The following is a 22,638-nucleotide window of genomic DNA, read 5'->3' on the forward strand; positions in this document are numbered from 1 at the left end:
TATAAACATGCTGAGTATATAATTTTCCTTTAAAATCTTTTTTTTTTTTCCTTCTTTTCTTTATAGAAATAAATACTTACTTTGTTTTTTTAAGGGAATTTTGCAAGTCTTTGCGCTGTTTCGAATGGTGACATCTCCTCTGGGACCACACTCATGGGATGGTGGCCAGGGGGTCCCCGGGGGGGGGTGTAGCTTTGCTGGGTGGGTTTTTTTGCTGGTCGGGGCATCCCTTGCTCCTCTTGCCCCTGGGTTACGCGTGTCCCAGCCTCCCCGGGGTGGAGGTAAACCCACAGCGGGGAGCTCGTCCCCGGTGCCGGGGAGCTCATCCAATGCTGCCCATGGGGGCATGGTGGGACGCAGTAGTTTCTCGCAGGCATTTTTTTTTGGGCTCCCAAATTTTGTGCATATGGGGAACAGCCTTCTCCTGGAAAGCTGCAGGCAGCGGGGGAACGGAGCTGCTTCAAATGGGGGGTTATAGCCAAAAAACCCTACCCTGCTTCAGAGGAGACGGCGTAGACAGGACGAGGGGTGGATGAAATGGTCTCCTGAGGTGCCTTCTGGGGTTGGAGACCCAGGAGCTGCCTCCAGCCCACCACCAGCTTCAGTGATCTGGAATAGTCTGTCGAGGTGTCCATGGGTTGCCAGCATGCTGGGAGCCCACGGCTGAGGTCTGCAGCTCTCGTGACGTGGATGAGGAAGGTAGTACCAGGATGGGTCTGCAGCCTTCTCCCTCCTGGGGGGATGCTCCACGGCAGCCCATCACCCTGGGAGGGCTGGAGGAAGGGGAGATGCCCTGGGAAGGGCTGTCTCCTCGCAGCCATGCTGGCCAACAGGCACCGAAACCGCCAACGATGGTCTAGAGAAGAGGACAAATCCCACAAATCTGCTTTTCCCAGTCGGCTCCTCTCGGCTCAGCATGCCGGGCCCAAGCATGCCTGGCTGGGGCTCGGGGTGGCAGGGGGCTGCGGTTAAGGCCGGTATGTCCCTGCTGCTGGCAGTGCTGTGATGGGTGTTCCCCATGGCGTGGGCACCTTCTCCCCAGGGTGGAGGATGGAGACACCTGACCCTGCTGGATGCCTTTCTAAAGCCTTTTCCTTTGGAAAAAGAAGGGTATTTTGGTGGGGATGATGTCCTTGCAGGCAGAAGACAGCCAGAAGAAAAAAGCAGAATTAAAAAAACAGCCGTGGCCATAGAAGGGATCTACCAGGGCAGTTGGGTTGGTGTCTTCACCAGCAGCTTTGGATTTCAGGACAATTGGGCCAGGGTTTCTCCTTCAGGCTGCTTGGGAAGGCGATGAGATGGCAAACATGGGTGTCCCCTGCCAGTCCCTCTCTCCGCATGGGACAACTCGCTCCAGAAGAAGCCTGAGCGGGTGGTGGATGTTGGTGGGGACAGAAGCATGACCCGTGTTTCCTGGTGGACGAGGATTTTGGAGATGGTTTATTGCCTTGGCAGAAAGGTTTGGGTGGAGAGGGAGGTGAGGCTGGAAACCTCTGGAAGATCAACCATCTCTCCTGGTGTCTTCTGGCTCCTACAGCTCCCGAGATGCAGCTCTGCCATCTGGGCTTGTGCTGTGGTGGCTGCTGGTTTCTGGGCAGTATTTACCCAGGTTTGGGTGCCCCTCTGTTAAACAAATGAAATGAAAACAAGCGGAAAACCTGCAGGAATGCTGGGCACCGTTTCCTCTGGAGGAACGGCCCCTTCCCACCTCCACCAGCCACGGAGAGGACGGGGACGGTCCAGCCATGACGCAGCGACGCTGAGCCCAGCATTCTGCAAAGAACCCACAGGGATGTGCTGAGCCATCCTCAGCTCCCACACCATCAAACGGCCAAAAAAACCCCCAGAAAGAGAGTTCGAAGAAAAAGACATTCCCCAAACAAGGATCCTTGGCAATGAGCAGCTGCGGGGGGTTCAAAGCTATCTTCCCTCCTGGGAAAGAGCGTAGCCCTGCCTCTTTGGGCAGCTGAAAAATTTCCTTAAGTAGCACCTTCTCACCCGCGAGCTGGCCCCGGGGATGAGCACCGGCTGCCAGTCACTAAGGCCTGCAAGAGTTTGGGTTCTTTTGTGCATGGTCCAGCGTCTCCGCGCTCCAGGTCCGGCAACGGATGAGCAGCGGATGGTGGGTTTGGTTTCACGGGGCCTCTGGCTCCGCCGGGCAGAGGAGGGAATGTGCTTTGTGGTTCCCTGAAGGTCTAACAGCCTCCTTCCACTTTGATGTGTAAAATCTTGGAGAAGCCGGGTCTTTTCCTCAGGGCCTGGAAGAGGAGCAGGGAGCATGGTCGGTGCAGGACCTGGCAGCCTTGCTGCCCCACAGGGTGAGCAAGAGAGAGGAGAGGACATCTCGAATCCCCACCATGGGAAGAGGTTCGCTCTGGTCCCATCCCCACCACCGCATCCCATGGGGATTTGGCTTCCTTGCAGGACTGGCTCAATGCCTCTTAATCCCATGCCCTTGAATCTAGCTCTGGATTTGGTTTCTGCTTGGTTAAAAACACCATTTCCAGAGGAGAGCAGTAGTTTGGGGCAGATGACATCAATGTAGAATCACAGAATCATTTAGGTTGGAAAAGACCCTTAAGATCATCAAGTCCAACCGTTAACCCAGCACTGCCAAGGCCACCACTAAACCATGTCCCTAAGCACCACATCTACCCGGCTTTTAAATATCTCCAGGGGTGGGGACTCAGCCCCTGCCCTGGGCAGCCTGGGCCAGGGCCTGACAGCCCTTTCGGGGAAGAAGTTTTTCCTAATATCCAACCTAAACCTGCCCTGGCGCAGCTTGCAGGGGCAGGTGGGATTTGCAAAGCACGGTGATGGGCGGCCATGCAAGGAAAGCCCTTCCGAAATGGCTCTTCTCTGAAGGTGACCCCCAGCCTGGGGATGGACGTGGGTTTGTCTCACTGCCTGCTGTTGTTCCCATGCCAGGGCTTGGCAGTGGAGCAGGAACTGCATGAGCCTTCTGACCCATCCGACTGCACTGGTGGGCCTCTGTCCCCAAGTTCTGCTTTGCACCTCACAGGAGTTTCACCGTACACCCCCATGGGAGCCCAACCTGCTGCAGGATGAAGTCAACCAGGGGATGAAATGAAAGGGAGGCACCTATTTTTCCCCTTGGACATGGATGGAGATGTCTGCCTTGGAGACCCTGAACAGACCAAGGACAGCCCAAGCCTTGCTTGAGCATCACAAGCTAAGCAAGGTCTGCAACTCAGCCTAACTAAAATTAACCCTATTTCTGCTTTTATGGGTGGATTTTAAATCACTCTGGCAAGTAAGTGGCCCTGCAAAGGAGGCAACAGCCCTTTTCTGTCCCCGGGGAAGAGACCCACAGAGAAGCAGTCCTGGTTAAAGCTATGGGAAGGAATCACAGCATGTTAGATCTTGTTTTAGCCTTTGGGGCATGTGTGTCTGAAGGACAGCGAGCCTTCTGGATGTCCCTAGTGAGCTAAAATGGTCTCTACTGAGGAACTTCAGTGGTGGGCAAGAATTTGTCCTCAGACCTCATGGGGACACGAGAGTGGTAACACACGGGTGATCTGGGAATGGCATCCTTTACCTGGAGTTTGTTCACCATTTCTTCAAACATCTTCTTGGCTTCAGGGCTGTGGGGCTCCTTGAAGTAGTCCACAATGCCCACCTGCACGACGATGGACTTCAGGTTCCGGCACACACCTGGGAGCAGAGATACCGCCTGGCCTCGCCATACCTGGTGGGGAGCTAGCCTCCCCGCCACCAGGATGGACCCTAAAACCCACCCAGTGCTCCTCAAAGCCTTATGCATTTGGGGAAACCTCAAGATGGAGGAGACCCGCCCTTGGTGACCAAACCTCTGTAGGGAGGACGGTGGTCTACGAGATGGTCCCTGATTGTCCTATCACAAATCAGCAGTCCTACCGCTTCCTTGGGAAACGCTTACTCTTGCACCCAGAGGGGTGGGTTCCCATCAAGTCCAACCACGGTCACATGTCCCATGACCACCAGGAATGGCACCTCAAACAGACCCTCCTGCTGGCCACAGACCTCTTTCCCCCTGGAACTGCTGTCCTGGCAAATGGCTTTGGTAAATGGCGTGACTCCAACCTCAGATACACCTGGGTGAACCTCAGGTGTGTCACAGACATTGAGGCCTCGATGATACTGGGGAGAGCATGGAGGGAGTGTCTCTATCCTCCCTATGGCCCAAGGCAAGATCAGCCCATCCTTGGCATGGGGCTGTTGGATCCCCTCTTAGAAACCTTCCACCACGGAGCTCCCAGCACCTTCCAGTGTTGTCAGTGGGTTCCTGTGGGTGGGGCTGGAAGGCAGGGTCTGGTTCATGGATCTGGATATCTGGTGGCTTTTTGGTCAATGGACCATGCTATGCACTCCCCCTCCCAGCATTGCTACTCACTGTTGAAGTGCAGCAGGGCTTTGGGGGTGACCGGCGTGGAGGTCAGCACCAGCATCTCCAGCCCCTTCAGCCCCTCTCGGCACATCTCCGCCGCAACCTCCTGGTTGATCTCCGCCACGTGGTCCAGCTCCAGGACCTGAAGCCGCATGCAGTTTCGGGCTGGAAGGACAGAGCACCCGCCATCAGCACCCCACGGGGAAGGGATGAGGGCAGCCAATGGGAATGGGGTGGGAGGAGGGATGGGTGGCAGCAAGGAGGGGCAGGGTGCACCCATGGTCCTTGGGGTGGGCTTCTCCACTGAGATCCCCATGGGGCATTTCCTAGGGGTATACCCTGCCTCCAGCAAGGTCCCCTTCTCCTTGTCCCATCAGAGGAGAGATGCCTACCTAAGGACGCCAGTCCCTGGACGCCGCAGCCTGCCCCTCCAACGCCCAGCGCCCGCAGGTGCGGCCAGCACCGGCCGATCATCTGAAGGCAACGGTTGCTGAAACGCGTCGGCTGCTGGCTGGGGAGATGAAGAAGGAAGAGCTGGGGAGAGCTGGCAGAAAAGCTCTCCCCCCACCCCCCAGCCCCTCACGAGCGCTCCTGCAAGTGGTGTGGGATTGGGACCTCTCCCACCCCACCGACCCGGGGGTCGCCACGCTGCAAGGAGGTGTCTCCAGAGCAGATGCCTCCATCTGAGCAACCACCCTGGGCTGTGCTGCAACCAGGACAGGGCAGGTTCATGCACTCAGTGGAGTCCCTCTGCCCCAAACCCTCCACCTTTGGAGATCTGGACCTCTAGCTCAGGTGCAGAAGCCTACATGCCATGTAGTGTTTCCCCCAGGGAAGAAACAAGCCCTCGGGGACTTGACATCCAGCTTCTGCCAAGAGACATCCCCTTCTGTACACCTCAATCCAGGCTGACGGGGGACATGACATTGCAACAAACCTCCCAGGACACGAAGAAATGCCCAGGAGGCAGCCCCATGGCATGGAGGTGAGGAGCCAAGTGCCCTGCTCTGTGAGCCATGAACTCCTCAGCACCCAGATGTTGTGGGACGGAGATCCACCACCACCTTCACACCCCCAAAATGCTTTTCCAAAGCAAGAGGAACTGCAGTCATCTCCCTAAACAGCAACTCGACACCCTTTTAAAAACATCCAGGCCCTTCAGAGCTGCTGTTATATGAGCAGTGAGGAGCTCAGACAAGCGTTTGATGTTCAGCATCGCCTACCAGACCCATCATGGCTCCCCTTTCATCTCTGGTGTTAGCAGCCTCGCCAGAAACATTCCCGGCTTGGCAGGGAGGTGCCTGCACCCAACAGCTCCCAGTCTTCGCAGGGAGGGATGGGGCTGAGCTCCCAGTCCCCCAAACTGGCCTCCAGGATTGCTGCTCATCCCACGAGGACCCCCCGCCAAGCAAATCTGGATCTGGCACCCAATTTCTTTCCAGCCCAGTGGTGTCCCTCACACTCAGCCTGGCCTCCTCCTAGCATGACTCTTACCACGGATGCAGAGGTGCGACCTGGAGGGAGATGATGTCCCTGCAACCTGCTCCAAGGGCCCAGATGACTTCATGACCCACGGGGTCCGTAGAGCTCCTGGAACAACACAGAGGACACGTGGTGGCCCCCACCGGCAGCGATGCTGCCCCAGGGGCTGTGTCTGCAGCCTCCATGCTGCTACATCTCTCTGCACCTGGAGGTACAAATCTGGTCATTATTTATAACCCACGATCTGCCCATGAACCAGACAGTCCCAACACCAACCCATGCAGGAAGACTGAAGGCGTTTCGATCTGGAATTGTGCCTACAGATGTGCAAGGTCAAGAAAAATGGAAGAAGGTGAGGTTGAAGGTGAGGCTGAAGGTGAGACTGAAGATGAGCTAAGGGCTGAAGGTGAGGTTGATGGTGGAAGGTGAGGTTGAAGGTGAAGGCAGAAGTCTTCCAAATGCAAATGTGGCAGATGATTGAACTGAGACTGGACTGCCAGGTCGTGTACCCTTTGCAGAGCAAATATAACATCCCTGCAGATCCCACTGGGTTGGTTTCACTTGCCACCTGCCCAGCCTGGATGGGGAAGGTGTCGGGAGGTGGAAAGGACATTTGGACATTTCAGCTGATTGGTGGTAATTTCCAGCCAAGGGTAGTGGCTGTTCCATGGCCTCTGTACCGGCTCTGCAGTTGTGCCACCACAATTGTAGGTGGCTGTTGGCCAAATGTTGCTGCAGAAGCTTGCTGTGGGCTCCTCCTTGGTGTTTTTGGAGGTATCAAAACAGATCTCATGGGATGCTGCTGGATTCGTGGAGGTGTAGGTTTATCATGAGTCATGGCACTGATCAGGCGCAGCCACGCTGCCTGCCCACCCGGCATTTGTGCCACTGGCTCAGAGGAGCTTTCGCTGATGCCGTCGGCTCCCTGCACCGAGTCAATGGAGGAGAGATGTCAGAGAGCATCGTCCTGATGCTACCAGCCCAGACAGAGGCCCCCGGCTGCTTCACTGCACTGGGTTCCTCCCGAAGACCGAGGCTGCACTTCCTAACTCTAAATGACCTACTTCAAAACTTCAGGCAAGCCTAAAAATAAGTGTTGGGTGTTATCTTGAGCATTTCACGCGTCTCCACTGAAGATGCTTGCCAAGAGCCCCTTGTGAGCGCGGTGGGTTAATTAGAGCATGAGTCAGAGTCACAGGTTAGCAACGTGCCAGGAGCGCTTGGGCTTGCTCTAACACCCTTGGAAGGGCCGATGGAGGAGTCTTTGGGTTAAACCTGGCAGCACCGGCCTGCCTCAGGGTGTGGGATCCCCAGATCAGAGCTGTTGCTTGGTTCAATGTGGAGGAGCTGGCGGGGTGTGCTTTCCCACCTGAAGGATTCTCCCTCCTGGGCTGGATGAGGACACCCATTGGCTGCAGGTGAAATGGATGCAGGGGCTGAAGTGGTCGTCTGCAGGGCACAGTGGAGCAAGGACCATCCTCCTTGAGAGTGTAGGAAAGCTAAATCCTGTCTCCATGGGAGGCAGAGCCTCTTTGGAAGGTGGCCAAGACCAAGGAGGAGTCAGTGATCTCCTCCAGGACCTGTGACCTCCTCCAGGACCTACACCATCATGGGCCTTGTGTCCTTGCTCTTGGGCAAGGTCTCCAAGTTGGGTCTTAGCAATCCTGTGGCAGTGCTGTTCCTCCCTCCCAGCACAGAAGGACCCCGAGGTCTCTTCTCCCCATTAGAAGCCTTCGTCAGGGTGTGACAGTCAGGTGGGACCTCACTGGGCCCCGGTGTTGGTGCCCATCTTCTTCACCCTTCTCTAACATAAAGCAGCGTCCCCATACCAAGACCCCGGTCACGCCTCCAGCTGGGGTGAGATCAGAATGGCGGGAATGGAGCTGGAAGGGAAACATCTGCATGGGAACATGTCAGAAGAGGATGAGAGTTGCAAGGACAGCTTGCAGGGGGGACACTGGACACTGGGGCTGCTGCTGGGCTGGGGACATGAAAGGTGGGTCCTTCGCACCTGGCCAGACGGGCTGCCTTCTGACAGGGAATGGGGATGGGCATCAGAGGAGTCCCAGCACATCCCGTGGAAGTTCCCAGCCTTCTCCCAGCCAGGGAACCACACGGTCCCTGTGGGCAAGGGGGGGAAGCTGGTGACCAGCCTTACCGGTACGTGACAGCCTGCAGGGCCCGGCAGTAGCAGCTGGCCAGCCAGAGCGAGCGATCCGTCAGGACGTTGGGGCAGTGCGAGATGCGGAGGATGAGCAGGTTGCTGCCCGTCGCCTTCAGCAGGGACTCCAGCCCGGCTTCCAGGCAGCCCCTGCCGGGGAGGGAGGCAGGGTCAGGCCTGGGCGCCCACGCTCACACTCTCCATGGCCACCCCGCGGCCACCCCAGGAGGGTGACATGTCCCGGGGGGTCTCGTGGCTCCAGGACGCCCAAAACCCACAGCAGGAGCTGGCATGCAATGAACGTCCATCAGTGGAAACGGGATGTTGGGGCTCATGGAGCATCGTCATCCCTGAGGACCAGTGGCTCCGGCTGTGGGAGGAGGTGCCGGGGACACGGGGACTCACCGCGTGCTCTTCATGTAGTCCTCCTTGCTCTCCTTCTTCCCTCGCTGGCGCGGCTTGAGGTTTTGGAGGGTGAGGGAGTGCATCTGGGTGCACCACTGAGACAGCATGGCCAGGAACTGGGGGGAGAGGGGTGGCCGTCACCGAGGGGGACACCCTCACCATGCCCCATGCCACCTGTCCCTGGCTGTCTTTGGGCAGATCTGTACAGACACATGCACACACACAGGCATTTCTGCATGCACACACAGACCATAAATATGTGAAAATGCTCATAGGAGGTCATGCAAGAGTGTGTGCAATAAAATCACAGGTGTGACCACAAAAAGCTTGTGAAAACATGTGCGCATGTGAGCTCATGCACGTGTGAATGTGCAACGCATCCAGCCGCTGGTGCAAGCACACAGGTGTGTGCACCCATGTTCCCGTGACCATAATGGCATGACCAGCAACACAAGTGAGGTGCTTGCACAGCTTCAGCTTTCTGGAAGAAAGGTCTCGCCCTGGGCAGTGCCATCCCCATCCCTGGTACCTTGGAGGACACCCTGGCGTTCTCCAGCAGCACCCGTGTCCACACAGCCGGGTGCCGGGCTACGAATTTCCAGTCCTTGCACACCTCGGCTGCCCGCAGCAGGGTCTTGGTGTCCAGGTAGGTGAAGATGCAGAAAAGAGCCGCCCGCATCTTGAGGATCTCAGGGCTGATCACCTCGCTGGAGTGGCCCGGGCTGCCCCTCTCCAGCCGGCCCACCTTGCCCCCGGCCCCCTCCGTCCTGGCTGTGGGACACCCACCCTCAGTTGCCACTGGTGGTCGGGGAGGACAGCAGGGAAGGGATGCTCCTCGCAGAGCCGAGGAGCCATCCCCGTCCCCCACCTTCCAGCCTCCCCGTCCTCCCACCCCACCAGAAGAGCCCAGTGCGGTCTCACCCGTCAGCCGGCAGCTGCCCGCGGGTCGGGATGCTGCGGATCCAGGTGCATCTGGCTCCCAGCCCTCGGCCTCCGACTCGGTGGTGCGGGAGCCCACGTCGGAGACGTCGCCCTCCTCGCCCTCGGTGCTGTTGCGGTAGGGCCGGCGGTGCCAGTTTTGGATGGCTTGCCGGCGCAGCCCTGAGCCCCGGGCGCTGTCCCGCGCCGGGTAGGGATGCCCGTCAGCGGTGTCATCGGTGGGGCACGGCTCTGCGCTGTCGCTGTCGTAGCAGCCCGAGCTCTGTGACACGGCTTTCGCCCGACTTGAGGCCCTGGGGGACGGGGATGCCCAACCTCAGTGCTTGCCGGGGTGTGCATCCCCTTCCTGTCAGCTCCTAGCCCGCCAAAAAATGAGCATCCTATTAAAGTCCTGAACAGGCAGCACTGATAGGGGACTCACCCGGTGCTGGAGGAGGAGCGCTGGTTGGACACACCATAAGGACCATGCACGGCCGCCCCCGGCCCCGGGTGCCGGTCTCTCTGTGGGGAGATGAGACAAGAGGAGCCAACATGGCAAAACCCAAAATGTGGGTGGTGCAGCCAAGGGAGATGACCCTGATTACCCACCCAGTGCCAGCTGCGTTTTGGGGAGAGGCAATACCCAAGTGAGATGCAGAAGAGCATCTCCAGCATTGCCCCATCGCCTTGCCCACATTTGCCGTGGAAGTATAGACCCACTGAGAAGCAACTTTTCTTTGGGATCCCCCACCCAGGATTATCCATTTCCCCACAGGAATGAGATGAGGGTCCCTACACCTCCCCGCTCAACCCTTTGCAGTCATCAGAGAAGCCACATGGGTGCATGCCCGAAGCCACTGGGTTGCCCGTGCCTGTGCCCGCGGAGGTACCAGTCGGCCGGCGGCCTTGGCCCCTGGCGTGCCGCAGCGTCCCAGGCTGCCGTTTGGGGTGGTGCCGCAGCTGCTGCTGATGATCTGGAGCTGCTTCTCGGCCCGGTCCGCCCGGTCCAGCAGCTCCTCGATGAAGTGCTGGAGGCGGACCTTGGCGTTGGCCTCGCGGGCGGCCGTCTCCTTCAGAAACTGGTCGATCTGCAGCACCTCCCTGTGTGGAGGGAGCAGTGGGTGACACCCCGATCCTTTGCCACCCGTCCCTGTTAAGCACCTCCATCCCTGTTGGGCTGGGGGTCAAAGATGCTGGTGTGCATCCAAACTGGTCCATCGTCAGCCTGATTTGGATCTGTGCCAGCCCAGACGGCTCCTGGGCATGGTTCGGGGCAGAGCAAGGACCAAGGGGTGCTCCTGGCACGCAGGGTGGAGGTGGCCACCTTGTTTTGGGGGGGATGACATCCCCAGCACCTTTGCTGGGATGTACATCGCTCCCAGGACTGGGGTCAGGCCCCTGAGAGAGATGGAGCGGAGGGAGGAGGAGGAGGAGGATGGTGCGGCGGGATGACGGAGGAGGATGGCAGTGGTACTTTGCCTCATTTCGGGCAGACTTAAAGGAAAAACGTTAAGAGCAGCCTGAAGATGTCATCCCTGAAATGGAGCCAGCTCTGGGGTGGAGCGTGCCAGCAGCTGAGCGACCCGAGGTGGCCCCATCCCGCCCCGCACACGTGTGTGCCCTGGCACACACGCACCCGCCGACCTCATCCGCTTCCCAAAAACATGGGTGTGCGCACACAGGCACACGCAGCCGTCACACCCCCATGACCGCACACGTCCCGAAAACATGTGCAGCCATCGCACCCCTGCAAATGCACGCGCCCCGTGAGCGCACACATGTACACCCAGGCTGGCACACGCGCACAGCCGTCGTGCACACCCACAAGTGCACCGCAGGCACGCGCAGAGCCGCCCTTACACACACAAGCACCATGAAAACACAAATGCAGACATACCCGCCGACACACACACACAGCCAGACACAACCGGCACACGTGCACAGGCAGCATCACGAGCACGCACGTGCACACCCCCCCCAGATACACATACAGTTGGACACATGCACAACCAGCACGGTTGATGGTGCACACACACGTGCACAACTGCTCTCACACCTTCACTCAGCATCCACGAACTCCTGCAGATGCACAAACATCGCTCTGCATGCCTGTCTTGTGCACACCTGACTGCACACACCTGACCATGCACACCCGACTGTGCATACCCGACCATGCACCAGTCTGCACAGGAGCACGAAGGAAAAGGAGGGGGCAGCCCTTAGCGACATAATTCCTCTTGCTGCTTATTAATTGCCATTTAATTACCAATTAATTGCCCCCAAACCTGCCATTTGCAGGGCGAGCTTGGAAGCTCCCCGGTAACGATTTGGGAAGGCTCCTGGTGAGGGGCCCCCGGAGATTTGGAAGGCAAATGGGGCGCTGGCTCGGCGGGTGTAAGGTGATGCTGATGGTTATCACCTGCATCTCTCTCATTCCGGTGGACCGGGTGGAAAAAAAAAAAAAAGCCTCCCATGGGGACAATGGCCTCGTGGTGTTTCAGAGCTGGGAAATGTCCTGGGCCATGTTTTGTTCTTGGGGAAGGGTGAAACTGGCTTTGCCGAGGAAAATGGTTTCCGATGATTTCCCCACATCTAGGAAAAAAAACCATCTCTTTTCATCAGCTCTTCCCATGCTCTCTCTGCAACCTGGCAAGGGATTTTGTCATTCTGGCTGGAGGAGTCTGGGGACCGATGGGGACTGTCAAGGGGCAGGAGGGTTTCTCTAAGGAAAGGGAGGACCAGGAGGTAGTTTTGGGGCATAAAACCAGGTTCTCAGGTGGTAACGGTGTCCAGGCTCCACCATGGATCGAACAAGATGTGTTTGACCCATTGGTCACCCTCTGTCCACCCTGTCTTAGTCATTATTTCGGAGTCAAAGTCATTAATGAACATGCTGACAATGGTGGGGATCAAGACAAGTCCTTGAGGAATCCCACCAGTGCTCCCAGCCCAGCACAACCATGACTGGCCCCCACTAACCTGCTCCTCACTGACTTTCTGGACCCCGTAGTGGCCTCCAGCTTTGCTAGGAAACTCCTGAGGACCAAGGTCTAGTTTGCTTGAGCCACACCGATGGGCAAAATGAGCCAATGCTTGATTGGAGGGAAACTCAGGCACGGCGCTGGGGTGGGAAGGGGGTGTTGAGTGGGGAACACGGGATGAAAATGAGGATGACAGTGCCATGGTCCTAGCAGCAAATGGAGGTCATACTGCTTGGGCTATCCCACCCTCCTTCTGGGAGAAAAACCCTGAATTAGGCATGGCCAAGGTGGCCGCTCTCATGTTTATGACCATGGGACAGATCAATGGGATTGCTCAGGTTGTATAGGGCTGGACAACACAGCGGTGGAGCCAGAGGGGATGACCCAGCCCTGGCTTTGGGGGAACACCCTTTGGTACTAGAGATGGGCTGCAGCAACCTGGCCACCACCACGTTCTTTGGCAGGACAGCAGGATGGCCACGTGCATCCCCAGTCTGGCCATGCCCTGGGGGCACTGGTGGCTCTGGGACAAGGTCTGACATGACGTGACCCAGCTTGGTCATAGACATGGAGAGGCTCAGGTCTATGTGGACACTGCCCATGTGGGGGAAGATGCAAAACCTGATGAGCAATGATGCTAATGGGCATTGCTGAGGGGATTGTGCCCTAGGAGGGTTTGTGTCTGAGGGTTTGGTGATGGTCGTGGGCTCCTCAGGCCTGCCATTGCAGACCGATTTCCCCCCACCCTGCAGCTGGGAGAGAGAGCAAAGGACTCACTGTTGCTTGCGGGTGAGCTCCTGCTCCTTCTGCACCAGGTCCTGCTTGAGGGAGGCCAGCATCTCCACACTGACGTCCACCTGGCGGGACAGCTCGGATGCCCGGTCCTCCAGCTCCTGCTTCTCCCGGCTGAGCCGCAGGCTCTCCTGCTTGGCCTTCTCCAGCTCCGAGCTCTTGCGGTCCAGCTCCACCTGCAGCCGGCCCACCTGCGAGGCGATCTTCTGCTCCACCTCCTCCGTCAGCTTCTCCAGCCGCTTGTCCACCTCCAACTTCTCAAAGGCGCGGATCTTCAGGCGGGCCAAGCCTTCCTCATAGGCAGAGTCCATAGTGGCCGGTGGCACAGGGGCCGGTGCCACAGCTTTGCCCCGGGTGAAGATCTCCGTCAGGGGGATCTCGATCTCGTGGACATAGCGGGGCGTAGGGGAGGAGGACGGAGCTGGCTCCAGCTCCTCAGCAGGGACGAGGTCGCAGGAGAAGCGTTGGTCCTTGCCTTGGAAGGAGGTGCTCTCAAAGTAGTCCCGCCGGGTGGCTGGAGTCAGCAGGGCCCCGTCGGGGGCCAGGGGGAAGACGGCGGCATCGCAGATGCTGTTGGTCTTGGAGAGGACGTAGAGGGTCTCATAGGTGTGGTTGTACTCCAGGTGCGCCCGCAGCGAGGAGAGGCTGCGGAAGCGCTTGTGCTCCCCGCACCGCGGACACCGGTAGGGCAGGTCCAGCGAGGCCATCCCTCAGCTACGCGCCCGGACCCAGGGGAACCGCACGGCCCCGCTCATGGCGCGGGATGGATGGACCGGTGGCACGTGGGATGGGTTGGGGAGCCCTGGGTGGTGGGACCACGGCTCCGCTGGGGCATGGTGGGGTGAGAGCCCTGGGATGGAAGCAGGGGGTCCGGCAGTTCCGGGAGGGATGTCAGCATCGGCCGGTGCCAGGCGCTGGAAGAGATAGGGGGGTTACTGATACAGGGACGGCTGGTCCCCAGAAGTCCCTCCTTGGTCCTTCTTCTTGTTCCCCCCTCTGCCTCCGTCCTCCCCTCCCATGTTCCTCCCACTCATGCACGGCCCTTGGGAGGGTGCACAATGCTCAAGAAGGTGCACAACCCTTGGGAATGTGCACAGCCCTTGGGAATGTGCACAGCCCTTGGGAATGTACACAGCTCTCGGGAAGACCCACAACCTTTGGGAAGATCCACAGACCTTGGGAAGATCGACAGACCTTGGGAAGACCCACAACCCTTGGGAAGACCCACAACCTTTGGGAAGACCCACAACCCTTGGGAAGATCCACAGCCCTTGGGAAGGTCCCCCACCCCTTGGGAAGGTGCACAACCATTGGGAAGGTTCACAACCATTTAGGAGGAGTACTGTCATCAGGATGGTGGACAAGCCATGAGAAATCTCTCTCCATCTGCCCTGAGCTTGCTACAGAGGGGTGACCCATGTGCTTTCTTGCCCAGCCACCATGAGCCCCTGCAGTGCCAGGGGTCTCCAGGCCCCAGGAGCATCCCTCTGTCTGGGAAGGATGCAGAGCCACTTCCTCCAAGCAAAGGGTGACCCAGTCCTGCTAAATCAGCCTGCACAGCCTTGCAGCAGGATTAGTTACTTCTCCAGCCCCTCACCGTAACCATCAGGTCTCATCGCTGATCCCCTCCGGGGCTGTGGGACCCCCCATGCCGGTGATATAGAGGACCCAGTGGCTTCCCAAGCCTGGGCAAGTGAGGGTCCCTGTGGGGACCTGGTTTATCCCCCATTCACAAACCCCTCCAAGACATCAGGGGGGAAAAAACCCCACCCTTGTGAAATGGGATAATCCCAGCAAAAATCCAGCCTCGGAGGCACAAGCACACATGGGGGTGGGTTGCTGCAATGCTTTCACCCCAAAGCACCGAGGGCACCCATGGGTGGGAGCATCTCTCGCTCGTCTCTCTGCAATATCCCACAAAGGGCTCTTCCCATCACCTTAAAACCTCTCTGAGCCCCTGTGCGCCCCACAACCGCCATGCAGTGAGTGCGAAACCGTCACCGAAGCCTCCATCGTGCTCATCCCCAGGGCAGCATCCCCTGCGGCTCAGCACCTCCCTCGGAGGGCACAACCGGGCCACGAGGTTTGGGAAACCATTTTTCAGGGAAAAATCAGTGAAGGCAAGCAATCCATGCAAAAAATAAAAGTAAGATGTGCTGGGAGGATTTCTGGAACTGCCTGGCTGTGTTTTGGGGTCGTTACAAAACACACCCTCGCACGTTAACCCTGCCTGGGCAACCACCGGCACCAGCCTGGCCCAAACCTGGCAAACACAAAGCACCGCCGGCAACTTCGGTTGCTGCCGATGGGATGAGAAAGCGCTTTTCCATTGTAGGGATGGGGCCACAGCATCGTGCCACCGATAGCTCAGGCCTGGCTCCCTGCCTGCGTCTCCCGGGGTACCCGATCAGCCTCGGTCCGTATTTCCCAGCCGTAAGCTAAGGCAGGATCTGGCCCAGGTGGGTCCGAATGCACCCATCACCCAGTCCCTGTCCTGGGCAGGTCCTACCCTGACCACAAAACCTCGGCTCCTTCCCACCCCCACTAACAACAACCAGGATTTAAGGAAATTATTAGCGGAGTCATTACTACTGCGGCCACGCTAATAAAGCCCACAGGCATCCGGAGCCGGGAAATTGCAGCAGCGGGTGAAACCCATCCCCGGGCTGCTTCGGCGCCGCTACCTGCGATTCATCATGGATCCTTTCTTCGCATTGTTTAACATTTTTTCTCCCCCCCCCCCCCCAAGAAAAAAATATTACCAGCAGGCAGCTCCTCTGCCTGGTTGAAGAGGGAAGAGGGGGATGGAGAAGAGGGGTGGCGGTGGCGGCTGCTGCCGGGGTGGCAGATGCTGCCGGTGCCGTGTGCTGGTCCCCATCCTTCCCCGGCTGAGGCTGCGATGGCAGTGGGGTGGGAAGGAGCGGGGTGGGGGCACCGCGGTGGGTGAGGGTGGCTGGGGACGAGGCGTGGGGGGCTTGTGGGAGGTGGGTATGAAAAGCCGGGGTGCATCTGACCCCCCAGCACCTGGAGCAAGGAGCAGAGGGTCCCTCCTCACCTCCTGGCAGTGGCTTTGTCCCTGCTGCGTCCCCCTGCTCCCTGGGGACCCTGGATGAGGAGCAGCCTGGGGCCAAGCCACCGCCTCCCAGCGCAGCATCCCGCTTCGCCCCATACCTGCTTCTCGCCGCCGACCTCCTGCGCTTGGCTCCTCCGACGAGGGCAGCATCTCTCCCGCTTCCCCGCCGGCCGCCACCGTCCCCGCCGAGCGAGCGGAGCGAACCGGGGGGCTACGGGGTGGGGGACGGAGCGCGCACACCCCGCTCCGGTGCACAAAGGAGGCGGCTGCTGAGCGGCTCAGGGCTTTGTCGGAGAGGAGGGATGCTGGGCAGGAGGGATGAAGCCTGAAGAGGAGGCAGGAGCCACGGGAAGCATCCGGCTCCCTGCGGCCAGCACCTCCATGCCAGCCAGGCCCTGGGGAAGGAGGGAGGGTGGTGGCTGCGGGAGGAGGAGGAAGGGGGGCAGAGGCCGAAGGCCCCGCTGGGTTGGTGGGAGGGCGAGGGCTGCTGGGCACCCTGGGGACGGCGGGTCCCCGGGGAGCTGCGGGGCTCAGGGGGGGCTACGCATGGTGAAGGCAGGGGCGAGAGAGGGAGGGATGGAGGGATGGAGGGATGGAGGGAAGGAGGGAGGGCGAGCGCTAGCAGCCGCCTCCTCCTCCTCCTTTGCAGCCTGAGCCCGGACTGTTTCTCTCTGCTGCTTTCCTCCTTCACAGCTCCCTCTGCCTGTCTCCCCACGAACACCGCGGGCCCTCGCTGGGCCTTGCTGCCATGCGGCAGCCCGCCGGCCTCATCCTGCCTCTCCCCGGCTCCCCAGTGCCACCCTTGCCCCCACCAGTGAAGCCCCGGCCCCTGGCAGGCTCCCAGCTGGAGTCACCCCAGAGCATCCCCCCCGGGGGGGCAGCCCATGTGGCGTGTGTGGCTGAGCCTGGGCACCTGCATTGCTCCTTCCCCATCCTGGGCTGGACCCACAGTTGCAAGGACCCTGGCTTGGTCCTGATCCAGTCCCTGAGCACCCCAGCTTGGTCCTATTCTGCTCCCTGAGCACCCTGGCTTGGTCCTGTTCTGCTCCCTGAGCACCCCGACTTGGTCCCCAGCTGGTCCACAAGCACCCTGGATCAATCCCTGGCTTGGTCCTGATCTGGTCCCCAGTCACCCTGGCTTAATCCCTGGCTTGGTCCTGATCCAGTTCCCAAGCACCCCAGCTTGGTCCCCAGCTTGATCCTGGTACAGTTCCCAAGCACCTTGGCTTGGTCCCTGGTTTGGTCCTGATCTGGTCCCCGATCACCCTGGCTTAATCCCTGACTTGGTCCTGATCCAGTCCCTGACCAGCCTGGCTTGGTCTCCAGTTTGGTCCTGATACAGTTCCTGAGCGCCCTGACTTGGTCCCTGTCTTGGTCCTGATCTGGACCCCGATCACCGTGGCTTAATCCCTGACTTGGTCCTGACCCAGTCCCCGAGCACCCCAGCTTGGCCCCCAGCGCTGATGGCATCCAGCACTGACGTGTTTGCTTGTCTCTGGTGTGGACACAGGGAAAGGCGGCAGCGTTGGGACCAGGCTGCTGCCAGCCTGGGGGGGAATGGTTGTCCCCATCACCCCCACATTTTGGGGTGCAACCGCTCCTCCTCTCCTGAAAACGCAAGCACGGTGCTCAGTCCCATCCCACCCCAGAAGCAGCTGCACCCAGCCGCCGCGGTGGGTGCCCTCCTCCCTCGACAGCGCCGGCCGCGGGAGCAGAGGGCAAAGGCTCGAGCCCGGATGCCTTCGCAGAGCTTTCAGACTCAGCATCAATAATAGATGCCCTTTCGGAGGGGTATTAATAAAGGCCTCATGCATCATGCATGGCCAGCGGCGCGGGGGAAAGCAGGGCTGTTCGCTGCCCGGCGAGAGCTGACGTCCCGCGGAGAGGTGCCCAAAAGACGCCTCGTCCTGAAGGAAACCTGGGTGCTGAGGTCCTTATTGACAATATCTGGGGTGTCCCCCAAGAGTAAGGGTTTTTCCTGGTGCCTGGGGTCACCCGCACCCCACGGAGAGGTCCTTGCTCCAGATCAGGCTCTCGCATATGTGGGATGGTTTGGCTGCTGGGGCCGGCAGTGCTTGGGGCCAGTGGGTGCCCACCCGAGGGGCACGAGCACCCTTGGGTGCCATCCCAGGTGTGAGCTCTTAGGGACAGGTCCAAGGGGACATTTAGGATTTCCTCCTCAACCAGGTTTCCTTCTGGCCCCTTCCCTCATCCCCTCCCTGCTCAGGGGACCCCATGTCCCCTGCTCAGCTTCCCACCCCATCTCCACGGGGTTCTCCCACCCCATGGCAAGCTTGGTGCCAGGCAGTGGATTTTGCCAGGATAATGGGATAACTGGGGTTTAGCCCCAGGGTGCTCCAGCCCACATGTCAGCAAAAGGCTGGGGGACATGAGGACACCTGGGGAAGGAGACCTCCCTCCTCCATAACACAGGTGGGGGGCAGATCCCCCCTCTCCAGGGCTGGTGGAGGGGCCAAAATCTGTCAGAGAGAGCAGATTTGCAGCCATGCTCAGTGCCCCTTCCCTGCCTCAGTTTCCCCCTCTGCAAGAAAAGGCCAATATCCCCAAAATGCCTGAGTGCTGATGGCGATCGCCGAGCCCCAAGCCAGGGCCGTGCCCCGCTCCATTCCCACAGGTGTCTTCTCCTCCCCATTAATTAAAACCAAAGACCGGCATGCCCCATCCGAGTGAGCATCTCCTGTTAGAAGGATGAGATTTGGGGGGATATATGGTTTTGGGTGATTCTTAACTGCTGGAGGAGGAAGGCTCTGCTATCAGCAGCACTTTTCCAGGCTGCAAAATCTCCTCCTGAGCCATCCGGCTACTGGCTGTCCCAGGAGAAGGGAAAAGGCATCTCTCGGCAGCTCAAACGCCGAAAGGGAGGGAGCCAACAGCCCCCCCAGCTTCGCAGGGGGCCGCATCCTGCCTGCCTGATGGTGCCTGGATCTCCTCCAGCCCCGGGGCTGTGCCAGGTTGAAGACGGGGAGCGGAGCTGTATTTCACCCCGTTTCTTGCGGGTGAAGCCTGCCGGGGTGCGCAGGGCACCCACAGCCCACGGGGGACCAGGAGCCCAGGGTGGGGGCTCTGGGCTGGACTTTGGGGTCCCCCCAGCGGAGCCAGCGGCTCTGGATCCAAGTAGGGCAGATCCCTCCAGGGCTCAGCCCCATCGGAATAAACCCGGAGCCACGTCCCCCTTTTCAGAGGGGGATCCATCGGCGGGGAACAGGGATCCCTTCCCAGGACAAGACCCTTCTCCCGGGCTGAGCCACCCACCCTGAGGATTTGGGGATGCTCGGGAGGGGGGTTGCCAACCCACCCGCTGCACTGATTGATTTTTCTCTCCCTGCTAATTATTTAAGCACTTTTTTCCCCATACGCAGCAGCGAGAGGTCAAAACCGCAACAGAAATACCACCGGCGTCGCCTGCTATAGGGGACTGAAAGGCAGAGAGCAACCCCACCAAGGTCTTAGATTAGCTCAAATCTTTAATTAGAAAAATAGACACAGTTTTCTAATATTCCTGATAGATTTTTTTTTTCTACAAACAGGAAAATAATAATAATAATAATAACGACATCACCTTTCCAAAGGGACCATTACGCACCGGTTGCCGGAGCCCGGCGGTATCTCTCTCCCTCGGGAGAAAGGACCGGTGCAGCCGCAGCCCCCGACCGTGCCGGCCGGTAAATAACCGCTCGGCAGCTCCGCGTAAAGTGCTGGAAATCAGAGTCAGGTCACTACAAACGCAGAATGTCCGTGGGTTTGGGTACATAAAAAACCCATCTCGGTGGGGATTTCTTTCTGTACATGTTTTTTTTTCCCCCCCTCCTTGGAATAGGAGCTGTAAAAATGATTCAGTCCCTGCAGTTTGGAGATGGCTCCGGGTGGCCGGAGCTGCCACATCCCTCCTCCGCAGCCAGTGGTCCAGCGCCGCAGCATCGCCTCTGCCTCCGGCGTGCCCTTCTCCTCCCCGGCACGGCCCGATCTGCCGTCATCTTCTCCGGGGCCACCCCAGGAGGATATTCCCACCCCGGCTCTCCCGTGAGATGCTCAGGGGACCTCGGGAAACGCCGTCTCCCAGCGCTCAGGTTGGGGCTTCACAGTGTCCCGAAGGAGAGACCCACCGAGAAGAAACCCAAACCTTTGAGCTTCTCCTCCGTCCGGGCTTTCTGCTTCAGGTGGACCTTGCTGTGACGTTTCTTCTCGTCGCTCCTGGCGAAGCGGCGGCCGCAGGTGTCGCAGGAGAAGGGCTTCTCGCCGGTGTGGGTGCGGATGTGGGTGGTGAGGTGGTCGCTGCGGCTGAAGTTCCTCAGGCAGATGCGGCACTGGAAGGGTTTGTGGCCCGTATGGATGCGGAGGTGCCTGTTGAGCTCATCCGAGCGGGCGAAGCTGCGGATGCAGTTCTCCACCGGGCAGGCGAAAGCCTTCTCGTGGGGTTTCGGGCAGAAGCATTTGGAAGAGCACTTGGTCCGGCGGGTCTTCTTTTTGGGCTCGGCCAAGGCAGGAGGGTTGGTGGGCAGCAGGGAAGGGATGGAGGAAGAGGTGGGGTGGCCCAAAAAGTCCGTGGGGGGGACAGAGGGCGAGGGGTGAGGATGGAGGAGCTCGGCAGAGCTCATCAGACCCGGCAGGACTTCGGGCTGGGCCAAGGAGGCGTCGAACTCCGGCATTAATGGAGGAGGGAGGTTGTGGATCTTGGTGTCGGCAAAGTCCCCGCGGGCCGGGAAGTTTTCTGGCTCGCAGCCGAAGCCCAGATGGGTGCCGAAGCAGGCAGCGTCCTCCGCCAGGCTGCCGAGCTCCGACTGGCAGCTGACGGACAAAACGCTCTCCATCTTGGAGCCCAGCGGGTGGAACAGCCCCTGGCTGCTCTCCCCAGCCGGGAAGGCTTCGGGAGAATGGTAGCCGGCGGGCAAGTAGGCCTGATGCTGGGTGACGGGCTCCCACTGGGCGCAGGAGGCTTTAAACTTGTCCAGGGGTGGGGAACCAGAGGGCAGCTTGATGTCCTGCTTGGTGTCCAGGAGCTTGGGCTGGAAGAAGCACTGCGAGGTGTTTCCCAAGGCGGGTTGTGCCTGGAGGGGCTGTGCACCCTCTGCCGTGGGGAAGCCACCGTAGCCCTGCTCCGGGAAGGGGGCTTGGGTGGATCCGTTCATTTCGGGCTGGCAGGCGGCGTAAAGGTCCAGCTGGCTCTGAGCCACCTCGGGACAAGGGTAAAGAGCGTCCGGGTGCCTTTGGTGGCCCTCGGAGGAGGCGAAGGGGGAGATGCCCAGGATCCCCGACATCAGGTTGAAGAGGGATTCCTGGTCCTGGGGATGCTCCGGTACCGCCTTGATGAAGAAGCTGCCGGTGTAGCTGAGCGAAGGGGAGGGCTGGCTGCCCAGGAGGGAGTAATCCACCGCCCCGCCGCTCATCGGGGCGCCCAGCAGCTCACCTGGGGAGGCAGAGGGGACGGCGGTTAGAGGGACGGAGGGATGCGGGGATGGGGGGGCGGGATACGGGGGAACAGCGGGATGCTGATGTTGCGTCACTGCGAGGTCCCCGTCCTAGCCGGGTCCCCGGGACCACACAGGGAGCCCTGGGCTTCACCCCCCTTCCCCAGCAGCACCCCCAGGACCCCCACCCTGCGCTAGCGGGGGGACTGTTGAACCCACAGCCAGGGGCTGGGAGCAGGCTGGGGGCAGAGGGGAGATGCCCAATTCCCGGCTGGAGCTATCATTCCCAGTGGGGTCCCTCATCCCCCCTGCCATTACCTCCGAGGAAATCGGCCTCTGCCAGAAGTTGCTGCTCAGGCTGCCCCAAGCCCTGCAGGTCTCCGGTTTTCATCTCGCAGCTTTCCTCGTACTTGGAGTAAAGCGGATCCGGGCAGGAGAAATCCATAACGTTGAGCATTTCCCCTGGAGCGGTGGAGCCGGGCTGGGGCGAGCCAGGGGATGCTGGGGGCGAGCCGGGGGATGCTGGGGGCGAGCCGGGGGATGCCCGGGGTAGGTGCCAGGGACCGTCTGGGCGATGCTCGGGGGTGCTTGGGGCAATCCGAGTGCTGCTCCGGGGTGCTTGGGGCGATCTGGAAGATGCTCGGGGGTGCTTGGGGCGATGCGGGTGATGCTCGGGCCGGCTGCCGGGAGCGATCCGGGGGGTGCAGTGCCCCGGAGGGGGCGGGGGGGGGGGGGCTGTGCCGGGGGCGGGGGCGCAGGCAGGGGCAGGCAGGGGCAGGCAGCAGCGGCAGCCCGTGCGGACGCCCGGCTCTCCCTCCCCGCCGCCCCCTTTATAGCTGCAGCGGGGCTGCTCCGACCTTCCGCCGCAGCCATTTCTGGAGTCCCCAGTGAGGCTGCCGTGACGTAAATGCCCATATATGGACTCAGGATGTAGGCTAGGGACTCCCAATAAGGAAATCTCTCCCGTGACGCGCTGCCCCCTCCCTCCTCCTCCCCCCTCCCTTCCCCTCCCC

General features: G+C 60.0%; 2 protein-coding genes across 5 annotated transcripts; both read right to left on the minus strand.

Moving 5' to 3' along the window:
• On the minus strand, positions 1 to 16,842 carry FBXO41 (F-box protein 41). Of its 4 annotated transcripts, none has more exons than XM_009472393.2 (13): positions 16,298 to 16,842; positions 13,112 to 14,040; positions 10,244 to 10,454; positions 9,796 to 9,875; positions 9,357 to 9,667; positions 8,965 to 9,206; positions 8,436 to 8,551; positions 8,028 to 8,180; positions 5,882 to 5,977; positions 4,780 to 4,898; positions 4,394 to 4,552; positions 3,560 to 3,675; positions 1 to 2,258 (listed from the first exon to the last, which is right to left on the minus strand). In XM_009472393.2, exons 2-13 carry the CDS (start codon positions 13,831 to 13,833, stop codon positions 2,196 to 2,198), a joined length of 2,388 nt encoding a protein of 795 aa, XP_009470668.1. In that variant the 5' UTR covers positions 13,834 to 14,040; positions 16,298 to 16,842; the 3' UTR covers positions 1 to 2,195. The 4 variants fall into 4 exon arrangements, with proteins under 4 accessions (XP_009470668.1, XP_087592098.1, XP_087592096.1 ...); XM_087735972.1 differs by having other exon boundaries at positions 10,226 to 10,454; XM_087735970.1 differs by having other exon boundaries at positions 8,965 to 9,667; positions 10,226 to 10,454.
• Positions 16,843 to 19,756: 2,914 nt separating this feature from the next.
• EGR4 (early growth response 4) lies at positions 19,757 to 22,295 on the minus strand. The gene is made up of 2 exons (XM_009472394.2): positions 21,944 to 22,295; positions 19,757 to 21,624 (listed from the first exon to the last, which is right to left on the minus strand). The coding sequence occupies exons 1-2, from the start codon at positions 22,080 to 22,082 to the stop codon at positions 20,297 to 20,299; spliced, it is 1,467 nt and encodes a 488-aa protein (XP_009470669.2). The 5' UTR covers positions 22,083 to 22,295; the 3' UTR covers positions 19,757 to 20,296.
• Between the last annotated feature and the right edge of the window lie 343 nt (positions 22,296 to 22,638).

The sequence above is a fragment of the Nipponia nippon genome, unplaced genomic scaffold, assembly GCF_047370975.1.
Source record: "Nipponia nippon isolate SJK-2023a ecotype South Korea unplaced genomic scaffold, ASM4737097v1 scaffold_6, whole genome shotgun sequence".
NCBI classification, from domain to species: Eukaryota; Metazoa; Chordata; class Aves; order Pelecaniformes; family Threskiornithidae; genus Nipponia; species Nipponia nippon.

Excerpts from the sequence above, each read along its gene's own strand:
- FBXO41 (XM_087735970.1), bottom strand. The coding sequence starts at position 13,833 with ATGGCCTCGCTGGACCTGCCCTACCGGTGTCCGCGGTGCGGGGAGCAC. Across the intron at positions 9,668-9,795 it reads CGCTCCTCCTCCAGCACCGG|GGCCTCAAGTCGGGCGAAAG; the intron begins GTGAGTCCCCTA and ends CCCGTCCCCCAG. Across the intron at positions 2,259-3,559 it reads AAATGGTGAACAAACTCCAG|GCCCTGAGGAAAAGACCCGG; the intron begins GTAAAGGATGCC and ends CTCCTCTTCCAG.
- EGR4 (XM_009472394.2), bottom strand. The coding sequence starts at position 22,082 with ATGCTCAACGTTATGGATTTCTCCTGCCCGGATCCGCTTTACTCCAAG. Across the intron at positions 21,625-21,943 it reads AGAGGCCGATTTCCTCGGAG|GTGAGCTGCTGGGCGCCCCG; the intron begins GTAATGGCAGGG and ends CTGCCTCCCCAG.